At 46.3% G+C, this 14,337-nt stretch overlaps 2 protein-coding genes across 2 annotated transcripts; one reads left to right on the forward strand and one right to left on the reverse strand.

The window, feature by feature from the left end:
- Positions 1 to 4,079: 4,079 nt before the first annotated feature.
- Positions 4,080 to 6,923, reverse strand: LOC100846768 (tubulin alpha-1 chain). The gene is made up of 4 exons (XM_003560329.4): positions 6,697 to 6,923; positions 5,486 to 5,720; positions 5,026 to 5,396; positions 4,080 to 4,929 (listed from the first exon to the last, which is right to left on the reverse strand). Exons 1-4 carry the CDS (start codon positions 6,787 to 6,789, stop codon positions 4,273 to 4,275), a joined length of 1,356 nt encoding a protein of 451 aa, XP_003560377.1. The 5' UTR covers positions 6,790 to 6,923; the 3' UTR covers positions 4,080 to 4,272.
- A 494-nt stretch (positions 6,924 to 7,417) lies between these two features.
- On the forward strand, positions 7,418 to 10,382 carry LOC112269732 (putative nuclease HARBI1). The gene is made up of 2 exons (XM_024456708.1): positions 7,418 to 7,529; positions 9,664 to 10,382. Exons 1-2 carry the CDS (start codon positions 7,418 to 7,420, stop codon positions 10,380 to 10,382), a joined length of 831 nt encoding a protein of 276 aa, XP_024312476.1.
- The last annotated feature ends 3,955 nt before the right edge of the window (positions 10,383 to 14,337 follow it).

Raw genomic sequence — 14,337 nt, forward strand, 5'->3', positions numbered from 1 at the left:
GGGCAGAGAGGCACGCGCTGGCGGAAACCAGAGAAGCTGCGATTTGGGCGGCACAGCAGGCAGCACGAGCGGTCGACGACAAGGGGAGGCGCTCGGCGGGTGCGCTCGGAAGCAGCTCGGGCAGGCGCCAGCTACGGGACGCGCACGAGGCAGAGAGGCGGGGACGGGAAGAGCTAGTTCGGCACACGCCCGGAGCGTGGTGGCCTCATCCTCCGACGCTGCGGCGCGAGCGAGGACACCCCGCTCGGGTCAGCACTGGTCTTCTTGCTGCCGATCACCTCCGCCGCCTCCCCCTCCGCGGCGGCGCTCTCCTCCACCTCCTCCGCCACCTCGTCGGCGTCCTCGAAGCTCAGCCTCGACGCCGTCACCTCCACGAGGCCGCCGTTCGCGTCACGGCGGCCGCTGCCCCTGCGTCGATCCATCTCGCTGGCTCTCTCGAATCTTGCTTGAGTTTCAGCTTGCAGATTATAGTACTCCATACCTTTTTTGAGTGTCAAAAGCATGCATAGATATGAAATGGTTTTTTGTTTTTTGCGAAGAAATGGTTGTTTACATCCAAACATTCTCAATGCCAAATGGTGCCCTATATCACAACATCGAGGAATCGGCAGAACACATCTTGATGTATTGTTTCGTTTGTGCAGCAGATTAGAAGATCGTCGCATAATGAGTTACCTTTGCCATATTCTACCAAATTTAGAAGCTTGATAGTCAAAACCATACATGGATCCACTCATAGATCGGCCTAAACCTTTCCAAGCACGGTAGGTTTTTTGCCTCTTCCGCACTCGCGCATTGAGCCATGTGCTTCCAAGGTGATAAAGAGCACTTCAACACGATCAAAGCACAATCCCTACACTCCTCTTCTAAAGTTCTAGAAATGAGGCATCAACATTAAGCTTTGTCCAACCTTCTAGAGGGGTGAACTAGTGTTGCACCGGTTTGCTCACATGAACTTTGTTTTTTTTTGCAGGTAGAGAACTTTCAACTTTCTACACTCTCAAGTTTGTAAAGCCGTGAACTTTTAACAACTTTTTGATTACTACTGCTAAAGATTCGTCAGACGTGCACATGAAAGCTTATGAGGCCTCGATCAAGGTTTTTCCCCTGCCAAATATGACATTGTTACACAAATACCATGCTCTTCAAAATAAGAAAAGGAGCTTGTCACAAATGTGTAGGCTGGCTATACTGAGCATGAGCAAGCAAGAGTCTGGCCCTTGACCACGCAAATTGTCCTCAGGCGACAACAGCGGACCGAGATCCCTCCCGCGATACTTTCACTTTGGGCACTCGGCACATTACGTGCATCTTATACCATTTTGTACAAAATAAACATGCGAATGTGTCTTTGTCAAGCCTTTTCCCCTTGCAAATGTCACGTGAGCACTGAGCACATGATATTCGAATGGTCAAAGTAACGAATCAAATGGGACATAGTCAAAAAAATACGGTGCTATATGTGATTAATTAGACATAAAAACATACTCCCTCCGTTACTTAAATCAAGGCCTATATTGTTTCCTTTGACCAAAGATTACTCCATCAACATGTGACTTATGTGATATAAATCATAATCATAAACAAGTACTTTTGAATGTGAATCCAATGATATCAATTTTATTTCATAAAAAATATATATTAATAGATTAAATCTTGGTCAAAGGCTCGGTCAAAGAAAACAATATACGTCCTAATTTAAGAAACGGAGGGAGTATTGCTTTGCTCAAAGACGTTGAGTAAGGCGTCGACGAGGGCTACAATCTATCCAAAATTGGTATGGAAACATAAGAATTAAATGTTCCCGACCACATAATTTTACTTCATATGTAAGGTTTGGATTTATTTTTTCTCTCTTTACATCCATAAACTAATGAATTTTTAGCCTATTTTTTTGCTTTAGTATGCTGTCCTTTGAGCAACATCTTTGGTTTTCACAGCCTCTGAATTCTAATCGATGAGTAGAACTGTAGGAACTAGTATGCCCGCGTCAGCTGCATGGTTCGTTCTTGGGCACACAGGAGTCAGGACAATGTGCTCCATGTTGTATGGAAGAGTTTCACGAGTACAGGGAAGGAAAAGAAAGCTGCCACGGAACATGTTATTTTGCTCCGATCGAAATTAATTGTCACAACTTTATCTAGAGGCAATTACATGCCGATATGCTTCTCTCCAATTGCAAATGAAATCCATATCTATGGGAGGTCGATGCTAATCCATTCCATACTTCTCAGTTAGAGTCTATCACCAGCTAATGGAAGTCGACCCGAACTGCATGCAAGAGGATCACGATCCCTGGAATTCCTCCCAAGTGGTCATTTCATATGTATTTTACTCTCTTCCGGTGCCAATCCCTGCACCTCAATCCAGCTTAAGGTAACCTTCTCCTGACGCACATGTGACGTCGTGCGAGTGCCTCTCATGCATCGGTCACGGCCAGTTCAAGTTCCATGGAGCCCTCCAGAGCCGCAGGGCAACATACCAACAACAAGAGGGACAAAAGTGGTAGCGAGTTGCAGTAATTTAATCCCAGAGAGGATGCTGCACGCACAAAAGTGAAGACGACTGCACAAAATGACATAACTTTTTAATTCACGTGGACCTGTCGATTGGTATCGTAGTAAAGTTATCTCAGAGGACGAGACAGCGGCGTACCGGCGTACCGTTTCAGAAATCAGAAAAATGTGAAAGACGGGCCATTTTGGGTCCACGGAAATGTCATCGTTTCTCCAGATATGCATGCGTATGAACGACGAGGCAAAGCGACTGGAGAGAGGAGTTTTTCTGGACTCTGCCGTGGTCTGGACCAACAAACATTGTATAAGTCAGGGGCAGAACTGCACTATATCTATTGGGTTTAGATGAACCCAATAAATATTGTCAATTTCAACAGAATTTGGACCAGAAACTACATGTGAATCCAATACTTGGTTTTTCTGACTCCGCCACTGGTATAAGTGGACCAGACCAATGGACTTAAAACTTGTTGTCTTCTTGCAAACCTGTTTCGATTAGCTTTAGGGTAGAACCACACCAATATATAATGCATAATCATCGTGCGCACAGAACAGAACAGAGGCTGAGACAGGAAGAACAGTTGTTGCGCAACAAATATCTCGCTGCGTAGGCAGATTTCGCTTGACCTCACCACACGTCCACGCCCACAGAATGCCTATCCGTCCGTCATCTCTCTTTCTTTTGGAAGCGAGCTATCAAGAAAGATACATATCCACTCCCTGAAAAGAAGTTTTCGAGACGCATTCCCGTGTCCTGTGGATAGGAACGGAATCATGAGCATGACGCCGATGCAAAACTTGTTGCTTTGCTTAAATTATTTAAGTCACGCTAATTATCAAAGAAGTGCTCTCAAGCTCTGTGAACTGTAGCTGGAACCAACCATGGAAATATTACCTCCGTTTCATAATTCTTATTGAAATATTACATATATCTAAATGTTTTTAGGAATAGATACATATATTTTTATGCAAATTTGACACAAGAATTATGAAACGGAGAGAGTACCGAGCTGTGGTCGGAGCCTGAGTCTGACAGACTGAAATGCACTTCCTCTGTAGTCTGAGGCTGAGGGGGTCAGACAATATAGCCACTTGTCCATGAGCCAGTGCCTGTTGCTGAATTCTGTCATGAAATTATCCCACGTGATGGAAGTATAGGCCATCGTGATTCGAGCGGCTCCATCTTGATCTTTTTTCCCAAACGTCGTAGTCTCCAGGAATATACAGACGCAAGGAAGAAAAGGACGTAGAGCATTTATTTACGACGTAAGGGCCGTCACGGCCGTGAGAGCCCATTTACTATCATATAGTTAAAAACTTTGAGCACAAGAAACAGCTAGGAAAAGCGCTGATGTTTTCCAATACCCCTTCCTCCGTTGCGCAGCACAACAAATCTGACAGTTCTACAGATGTACAGTTGGCCAACAGAGTGGGCCACCCATCTACTGAGGATTTGGTGCAGTGCAGTAGACCCACCAAAACTTAACGATGCATTCCAACCTAACAAGAACAAAGTTAAGAAACCACATACTCTGACATGCAAATGGTGAGCAAGGGACAACAGTGTAGACAACCACATAACATGCATAATAACAAAGGTGCCAAGCAACCACAGGTCCTTACAACACAACAGGTTGTAAACCAACCATCACAAATCAAATGTTTAGACAGACAGATAACACCAGATAAAGCCACTCATGGCAGATCACAGGATAACAGCAATAGCAGGCCTTGGGATTGCAACAGGATACAGGCTCTAGTACTCATCGCCCTCATCGCCTTCATCACCCTCGTCGAACTCTGCACCAACCTCTTCATAATCCTTCTCCAGGGCAGCCAAATCCTCACGGGCCTCAGAGAACTCTCCCTCCTCCATGCCCTCACCCACATACCAGTGGACAAAGGCACGCTTGGCGTACATGAGATCAAACTTGTGGTCAATGCGGGAGAAGACCTCAACAACACTGGTGGAGTTGGAGATCATGCACACTGCCCTCTGGACCTTGGCAAGGTCACCACCTGGGACAACGCTAGGTGGCTGGTAGTTGATGCCACACTTGAAGCCAGTGGGGCACCAGTCAACAAACTGGATAGTGCGCTTAGTCTTGATGGTGGCAACAGCTGCATTCACATCCTTGGGCACAACATCACCACGGTACATGAGACAGCAGGCCATGTACTTGCCATGGCGAGGGTCACACTTTGCCATCATGGAGGAAGGCTCAAAGGCGCTGTTGGTGATCTCAGCAACAGAAAGCTGCTCATGGTAAGCCTTCTCAGCAGAGATCACTGGGGCATAGGATGAAAGCATGAAGTGGATCCTTGGATAGGGCACAAGGTTGGTCTGGAACTCATTAACATCAACATTAAGAGCACCATCAAACCTCAGGGATGCAGTCAGTGATGATATGACCTGCACAATAGTGTAACCAAGCAGAATAAGTTGGGAGCTCGGCATAACATTGAAGAGACAACAAAAGGAACATACTCAAAAGGAACATGATTATACCTGAGAGACAAGCCTGTTGAGGTTGGTGTAGGTTGGGCGCTCAATATCAAGAGAACGGCGGCAGATGTCATAGATGGCCTCATTGTCGAGAAGGACAGCCACATCAGTGTGCTCAAGAAGAGAGTGGGTGGACAGGACACTGTTGTATGGCTCAACGACAGAGGTGGAGACCTGAGGAGATGGGTACACGGTGAACCCAAGCTTGGACTTCTTTCCATAGTCAACAGAGAGCCGCTCAAGGAGAAGAGAACCAAGACCGGATCCAGTTCCACCCCCAACAGCATTGAACACAAGGAAGCCTTGGAGACCAGTGCAGTTGTCTGCAAGCTTCCTGATGCGGTCGAGACAGAGATCAACAATCTCCTTGCCAACTACAAAAAGATAGCAGCATAAATTAGCAAGATGATCCCACTGCATACCAATTACAGCCAACATTGAACACATAGAGCATGGCACTTACTGGTATAGTGACCGCGGGCAAAGTTGTTGGCTGCATCCTCCTTGCCACTGATGAGCTGCTCAGGGTGGAAGAGCTGGCGGTAAGTGCCAGTCCGCACCTCATCAATCACAGTGGGTTCCAGATCCACAAAGACAGCACGGGGGACATGCTTCCCCGCACCAGTCTCACTGAAGAAGGTGTTGAAAGCATCATCACCTCCTCCAACGGTCTTGTCACCAGGCATTTGTCCATCAGCCTGCACAGAGGGGATAAAGCATTGTTACATGTGTAAAACTCAACATATTCAATTCAGTAATAACTTAGAACTACAGAATCCTAATCCTAATGCATTGAAAAAATATTGACATCTGCGTTGAGCAACTAATCCTAATCCTAATCCTAATGCATTGAAAAACATTAACTGGAAGATCAACTAACACACTAGCACAATTTGAGCAGAACAAAACAAATTATGCATAGCATCTGCGTTGAAGAACTAAGGCTGTACAACTCCAATATCAAACATATCCATTTCTTAAAAAACAGGCAATGTACATACCAGATCACTTGTCTAGGATAAATATGAGGTAGGCAAAATGCAAAATACTGATCAATCATAACCATAAGACTACAAATTAAAGGCAGAAACATAGACCGTCAGATCTGGTACAGATCTATATAGGACAACTGTATACCGATCAACGTTCATACAAGACCAAATAACAAGGGATCTAACCCACGTGGGCGTTGAATGGAACTTGCAGCATCAAAACGGCTAGATCTACCATGATCTTTAAACATACTGGGGGCATATAACACTAAACATAGTGATATATATATGTAATATGGTAATTATGAAATTGAAACTACATTGATCAGATCTGCCACGAGGACAAACCAAACATCCCAAAGCCAGCGACGAATCGTGTACATAATTGAATTGGATCTGGGATCTAGTGAAATTCTACCACAAAACATTCGCACCCTCACTAACATGCTTCGATCTTCACAAAACCAGATCGGCCAACAGAGGTAAAGGATATACCGGCCATTTCATCAGATCTACACGATTTCAACAACGAGGAAACACAGATCTAGAAAGTAACACCCACATAGTCAATTCCTCGCCCAGATCCAACCGACCAAGTCCAGTACCCTCACGACAACCCAGATCCAGCACAGATCTAATGCTAGAACAATCGGATCAAGGGAGAGAACGAACGGATCCGCACCTGAATGCCATGCTCGAGGCAGTAGAGCTCCCAGCACGCGTTTCCGACCTGGATACCAGCCTGGCCGATGTGGATCGAGATGCACTCCCTCATGGTGGCGGATCGGTGCGGATGGACTGCGAAATGTGTATGGTGAAGGGGGAAGGCGAAAGCTCGGAGGCGCAGCGAGAGGCGAGTACGAAGACGCCTGTCTCTGCGATGTCTCTGCTTAGGGTTTCCGCTGCCCACACTGGGCTCACTTTATAGAGCGGCACACGGCCTGGAGTGCAGACGAAGGGAAGGGCCGTTTTTGCATCCGCACCCCTGTGGATATTTTTGAGTTTACACTATCCGGCCAGTTTGGATCGTTGAACGGTCGGGTCAGGGTGGTTGCGCCGTTCCGCGTGACCTGGGTCAGGCTGTCATGTGCCGTTCGTGAAGCTCGTATCTTTGAGGGGCCTGTGTGCAAAAGTGCTCCTCGCCGTGCGGCACTTTTTGTTAGCACTTGGCGAGAGGTTACCCAGCCCCGTTGTTTCGCTGACATGTGGTCCTAGTTTTTGTTTACGAGAGCCATCAGTGGGTGCATGACTTTGGGTGTGCTCGACCTCGGTTGCTCTAGGAAATTGGCGTTCGAAAATAAAGAATTATCGGTTGGTAGCGTGGCCACCGCATCCATGTAGGTGAAACTGAAACACCACCGCTGCTCCACCCACGACGGGATGTCTCGTCTGTAACGTGGGCCATGGCGTATGGTGGGCCCTACGATTCGGTGAGAGAGGATAACCGTACTGTGCGGGAATTGGTTTGGATGGACGGTTCCACCATTTGTGGCTACGGCGTGGGCGATCGTGCTGGTAATATTTTTTGATTTTGAAATGAGCGAGCGGGAGAGAGAAGAGAATGGCGCAGTTGCTCGGATCTTCTTCTTTCTTTTTTTTAGGAGCCTCTTGTGTCTGCCACGTTTACGGCTGGTCGCACCTACAGACCTTTTTTCCGTGGACTGTTGGTTGATTGGGCCATAGCTGGATATTTGACAATAGAAATGGGCCTTTTGCGCCGATTCTTCTACCCGCAGCGCACGCCCAGTACATAGTGGGCTGACCCTTGTGAGCTTCTGGTCCCGGATATCTTTCCCAGAAGACTAAGGGCCTGATTGGATCGTCGTTTTCGGCCTGTATACCCGTGTAAATTACGGAGGCCACAAAAAATACCACCGAAGCCCAAAATCGCGATTGGTTCGTCGTTGTCGGTTCTTTTTTCTCCCGGTTTCGGCCCGAAACGACGGAAATTGTTACGGACCTAAGAAGGCCCGGAAAAATTTCTTCGTCAAGATCAGAAAGAAGCAAGGAGAGGGGCGACCGCGGGGTGCGAGAACCCTAGAAACCCGCCGCCGGCGCGAGGCGAGGCGGGATCCGTTGACTGGAGACCCCGAGGAGGAGGCGGCGGCGAGGCGGGATCCGTCGACTGGAGACCCTGAGAAGGTGTCGGCAGCGGCGGCGGCAAGGCAACACGAAACCTTGAGAGGTGGCGGTGAGGAGACGCAAGGCTTCCGGCGCCTCCGCCCGACGCGAGGCTTCAGCGACGACGGGAACCAGCTCTCCAGAGACCACGCTGCCGCTCGGACTCTCTGCCACCGAACCCCCCAGGCCCTTGCTCTCCTCCGGTGGCAAGCAGGTACATCTTACCATCCTGCACTTGTTTCTTTTTCTACCGGCGATTACCAATGTCCAACCACTGTTGCCTACACCACACATCTTCAGATATTCTCCAATCAAGCAAGATGTACTAGTCCCACAGATTTTTTTTTACCTGCATTTGTTAATAGTTACCCATAAGATCAATGACGTGAATGGAGGTTATTTCAAGCATATATACTTGGATTATATTATACTACCTTTGCTCTCTTTGTTATTTCAAAGTTATTTACATCTGGATAGATTATATTATCCTTATCCAGATGTAGATCTAGGTGCTTGCAAAAAATTGGTAGCTTTCTAACGCTGTCAAAGAGTGTTGCCCATCGTGTTGATATTTTTATCGTTTTATATCCAGATGTAGCAGCAAAGTAAGATAGCCTTCTAACACTAGGAACATGAAATTGGATGAAACAAATGATCTTTTTAACATTCCTAAAGTACTAGGTGTATATGCAGTGCTTGCAGAAAAATGTGGTTGGGAATCGATTCCTGTTAACTAGGTGTAAACTAGTTGGCGTTCTACTTGTCCAGTTTTAGTACATTCTCCGTGCTTGTATTGCATCTCCTATATTAGTAATAAATAATTGTTGTATGATTCCTCTTATTCTATCATGTTTGTCTAATTTTATTGCTGCTTGTGCTGCTCCTGGTATGCTGCTGTTGTATGGTTGCTCTTATACTAGCCTTTTATTGGTGTACTATTTTGTCAATTAGGCCTTTATGAGTTATTTGGAAATGGATATTTCTGATTCTGATGAGGAGGAAGAAGAAGAGGAAATGATGTTTTTAGTTTTTCCGGCATTATACCTACTCTCCAAGAAAACTAAAATTCCAATGAATACATCCATTCTCACGGGTCCAAAATATATCCAAGAGTTACTTGATGGTCACCCAACTAGATGCTATGATGTTTTAAGAATGGAGTCAAAACATTTTCCAAGGACTTGCCGATTATCTCAGATCCAAAAATCTTTTGCAAAATTCAAGAGAAGTTAGTGTTGAAGAACAGCTAGGAATGCTGATGTATATGATGTCACGAAATGCTAGCTACCGTACATTAGCTGGAAACAATCTTTAGACATGTCAATGCATGCATTGATGCAATCACATCATTGGCGACCGACTTTGTCAAGTCCCCATCAATGGATCCTCATTGCAAAATATCATCAAGTCCCCAATTTTGGCCTTACTTTGAGGTATTCCATCTATGCAATGTAACATAGCAGCTTCTATGTTTACATTGCAATACAAGTTTTTAAATGTGTTGTCTATTTCTTGTCGAATTGTGTAGGGGCAATAGATGGGACTCATGTCCCTATTACAATATCAAGTAGTGAGGCAGCTCCTTATAGGAACAGAAAGGGAACTCTTTCTCAAAATGTCATGGTTGCTTGCGACTTTGACTTGAGCTTTGTTTATGTTTCAACCGGTTGGGAAGGATCTGCATCAGATGTTGGGGTATTGAATTCTGCAATTCGATCTGGATTTCAAGTACCTGAAGGCAAGTACTATTTGGTTGATGGGGGATATGCAAATACGCCAAAGTTTCTTGCTCCATACCGAGGAGTTCGGTACCATCTGAATGATCAAAGTCGAAGCAATTGTCGACCGAAGGACTACAAAGAGCTATTCAACCTTCTTCATGCTCGTCTGAGAAATCACATAGAACGTGTATTTGGCGTTCTAAAGATGCGGTTTCCTATCCTAAAAGTTGCAACACACTATCCAATACAAACACAAGTGAAAATTCCAGTGGTTGCAATTGTATTGCATAATATAATCCGTAGCCATAGAGGTGATGAAGAATGGTTAACTACCCAAACATTGCATATTGATCCTCGTAGATATGTTGATCTTCCTAGTGGAGACGTGACAACTCGAGTTGATTCAACACCATCAAGTAGCCAAAGGAACCCGGGTAATGCTCTAAGAGATGATATAGCAAAGAAGATGTGGGCAGATTATGAAAAGACAAGGTCTCGTAGAGCAGAAAGGAGATCTAGTCGATGAGCATTTGCTGCTACTTATGTTATGTTTGTACTAATTTGCTGTCATAATACATACTTGGTGTATGTGTATTTAAAATTATGTTTTACTTCCAGATTTGTCTATGCTTCAATCTAAGATCTTGTATTTACATATATGTAATTTATCTATGGTTCAATGTAAGATCTCATGGCACAAAGAGCGAGGTGGACTTCGAAGTATGAAAAAGGCCTTGTGGATCTACTCACAGAGTACAATCTATCTCAATATCGTGGTCAAAATGGATGGAGTTCAGAAGGTTGGAACCGGATTGCGAAAGATATGAATGCAATGTTCCCTCATGCAAGATTTACCAAGGCTCAAGCCCAAGATAAAGAGTCGCAGTTGAAGAAAGACTTCAAGGCTATAAAATCAATTGTCAGTCGAAGCGGCATTTCTTGGAACCCAACTGCTTGCATGATTAATACAACACCTGAGAAATGGGAGGAGATAATTGATGTAACATCTTAAACCATTCAATTTCATATACTAGTTCGATCTTGTATTGTGAATATAATCTGAAGTTGACCAACTAACTTATTGCTTTGTTTATTTTTGGCAGAAAGACTCAAAGTTCAGAAAGTACGAAGGGAAGAGCTTCCCGTTGTTTGAGGCTCTCGATCTCCTGTATGAAGGTAACATTGCTCAAGGGAAACTGTGCTTCACTACCAGCCAACCTCAAAGCAGTAGCAGCAGGAAACACCAAAGAAATGAAAGTGATAGCACTAGAAATCTCCCTCCGAGAGTAGATAGGATGACAAGCCAAAGATGGGAGAGAAGCATTGTTGATGATGAAACACAGAATTCTAGATATGATGTTGACAAAATGGATGCAGCTGGAAGGGATTTGAGTTATGAAATGCCACGATACTTTGATGAAGAAGTTGTTGCTGAAGATGGTGATGAGTTCAAGAAATTCAAAGGAGTGATGATCATGCTAACTCAAGAAGTGGAGTACAAGAAACAAAAGGCAAGAAACAAAAGGGCAATTCATCTTTCTCACGCATTGAACAAACCATGTCAGAATATGTCAATCTCAAGAAGGAACAAGTCGTCATGAAAGAACAAGCCTCAAAGCAAGGACAACAATACTCAATTCCAAGATGCTTAGAAGTGTTAAATGCAATGGACGATGTGTCCGATGATATCAAGGTCCTGGCCTCGGATGTTTTCAAGGATGCGGCAAATCGTGAGCTTTTTCTATGCTATGACTCAAAACTCCGAGGTTTGTGGTTGAAGAAGGAGGTGGTGAAGCTTGGAGTTCAGTTGCCTCCTTGTAAGTTGTTCTTGCATCTTCTCATTTGTTTTATAGCGTATATGCATGTGTTTTAAAGATCTGCTGCTGCTGATGCTACTGCATTACACTGCTTTTTTTGTTCTTTCATAATTGGTTAAGACATGTGTACTTGTCCTCTGGTAATACACATAGTACCTCCATCTTTGTTTATGAACACATGGTGACATAGCTTCTTTAAGATCGATATCGATTGTTCTGTTAATACATTTCACCTTCAGTTCATTAAGATTGATATTGGTTGTTCTTTAGTATTTCCTTAGGACTATTATCTGAGTGATTTGTGCCCTTCATAATCTAACACTAATGTAACACTATTGCTGCACATTGTCTCTTGCTGAAACCAAAGAGAACAACAATATTATGGTATTTTGTTTTTAATGATGCATGCTTCCATTTGTAGGAGGCAGAATGAAGAGAGAACAAGACAGTTTGTTTATCTGAAAACTTCAAGGCAAATATGCTTGTTGGATAGGCATCACTATGGATCTTGCTATATGTTTGCTTTTGTTGTCTGATGTTTACTACGCGAGAAATTTACTTTGTTTGTCAACTTCCTGTTCTTTTTGGGGAATCATACAATGCCACTTCGATTGACAGTTTGAAAATGTTCTTTTTGGATAATCATGTTGCTTGTTGACAATGCATTGGAAAATTGCATGATCATTTGTATTTGCATTATGGGCATGTACAACGTGTTGTTGTTCATTTTTGGGAAACCATACAACGGCAAGCTGCATTATACAACGTGTATAGCAAACGACGTGAGCCCAGAGTTGTAGTCTTGTTTCAATACCTTCCTAGCCAAACGGAAGTTTGCAACCTAAAAAAATACCCCTGTATAAGCAGGTTTTCGTGGGGGCAGGTATAATACACCTGGGAATGTTTCCGCCGGTATATATACACATGCTTCCCAAGCGGGGCCTAAGGCCTAATCTTTTCTGGAAGAAATTAAGTATCAAGTTACCACATTGAAGCTGTCCGGCCCGACAAACCCAATTGATCCAGTCTTCTATTTGGCCCATACAAAAGTTGCTAATTGAAACTTTCGTGTGGCCGTTAGCCTCCTGAAAAAAAACCCAAAAATTAGACCCGAACAGAACCTCCCCCATCTCTTGTTCGGCTCCAGGCTAGGGTTGGGGCGCCACCAACCTCCCCATCTCGCCGAGCGCCGCTGCCAACCTCCGTCCGCGCCACTCTCCCCATCTCCCTCGGATCAGCCCGTGCTCCCCCTCTCCCCATCTCCTCCGGAGCTCGTTGCCGGCGGCCGTGCGGCCCGAAGCTCGTCGGCGCCCTCCCTATCTCTCAAGGACGCGCCGCCGCGGAACCCACTGCCCCGGACGCGCCGCCGCGGATCTGCCGCCCATTCCAGAAGCCAAAAAGAAGGGAATGTAAACAGCTTCTGGGGCTTCTCTGGGCAGCAGCTTGTGTGAGAAATTCAGCTGAAGCCGGCTTCCAGAGAAGCTCAAGCCAAAAAGAAGGGGGCCAAAGTAAATTACAGAAAAACACCATATTAGGGGTTGACATTAGGGGTTAGGGTTTCACTTCGGTACCAGCCAACGTTTAATTTACTAAAAACCACGGGATTAGACTAAACGTGCGGTTGCTAGCGATTAATTGCGAAACTGACAGGAAGGGCCCATCGGTCAGGCCAGCGTGGCTTGCCATTGTGGCAATCCTCAACTGAACCACACTCCATCTCTCTCCTTCCTCCCTCTGTTCCGCTCGTGCCCCGAACCGCCCGTGTCTACCTCGTCGTCCCGTGCAGCGCCGCTGACCTCGGATCTGCTCACCCGCCGCCTCCCCGATCCATTCGTCTGCACCTGGAGCACCCCCGTGCGTCCGCCGGTGCCCTCACTCTCGCCCCTGGCCATCCCGAGCGCCCCGGCCACAGTGCTCCTCCTCTGCTGCCTCATCTCCTCGTCGCGGGCCACCTCCGGCCACCCCCTCGCCTAGCAGTCGCCTCCATCGGCCTCGTCGTGCCTGCGTGAACGCGTGGGGCATCTCCGCCCATCGAGCCGCACCCCGGAGCGCCGTCCTCGACCTCGCCGTACCTACGAGGAGCGACAACGTGCGACGGCGCACGGGAGAGAGCGGCGGCATGCGAGGGAGCGCGGCGGCGCGCGGGGGCGCATGGGGGCGAGCGGCAGCGCGTGGGGGGCGGCTTGAAGTGGCGGCGCTGCGGGAGCGGCGGCCAAAGCAGCGACTTGGCAGCGAGGAGCTTCTTGGGGGAAGAAGGAGAGGAAGCACGGACGAGGTAGAGCTTCGGAGAGAGCAGAGAAAGGCATTTGCCGCGCTGGCACGCCACGTGGGCCTGACCGGTGGACGTGCTCCTTCAGAAATGAGCTTAGACGCTAGCGAACGAGGGATTAAGTAAATCCGGTGGTTTTTAGCAACCAAAACGTAAACCGGTACAAATGTGAAAATGTGGTGGTTTTGTGTAATTTACTCTTGAAAAAAAAACTTCAAACAGTGGATTTGCAAGAGGCCCAAGCTTTCGAGCGAGAGTCCGTCGACGTGGGACTAGCCATTTAAGCCAACTTTCGTTTCTGTATGACCAGTCTAGATCACTGGCTAGTTGGCCCCGCCCGGCCCAGCGTAACGGAAATGAGCCTCTGGGTATAATATGGACTATGGAGGCCTTGC

This window comes from Brachypodium distachyon, chromosome 1, assembly GCF_000005505.3.
Source record: "Brachypodium distachyon strain Bd21 chromosome 1, Brachypodium_distachyon_v3.0, whole genome shotgun sequence".
NCBI lineage: Eukaryota > Viridiplantae > Streptophyta > Magnoliopsida > Poales > Poaceae > Brachypodium > Brachypodium distachyon.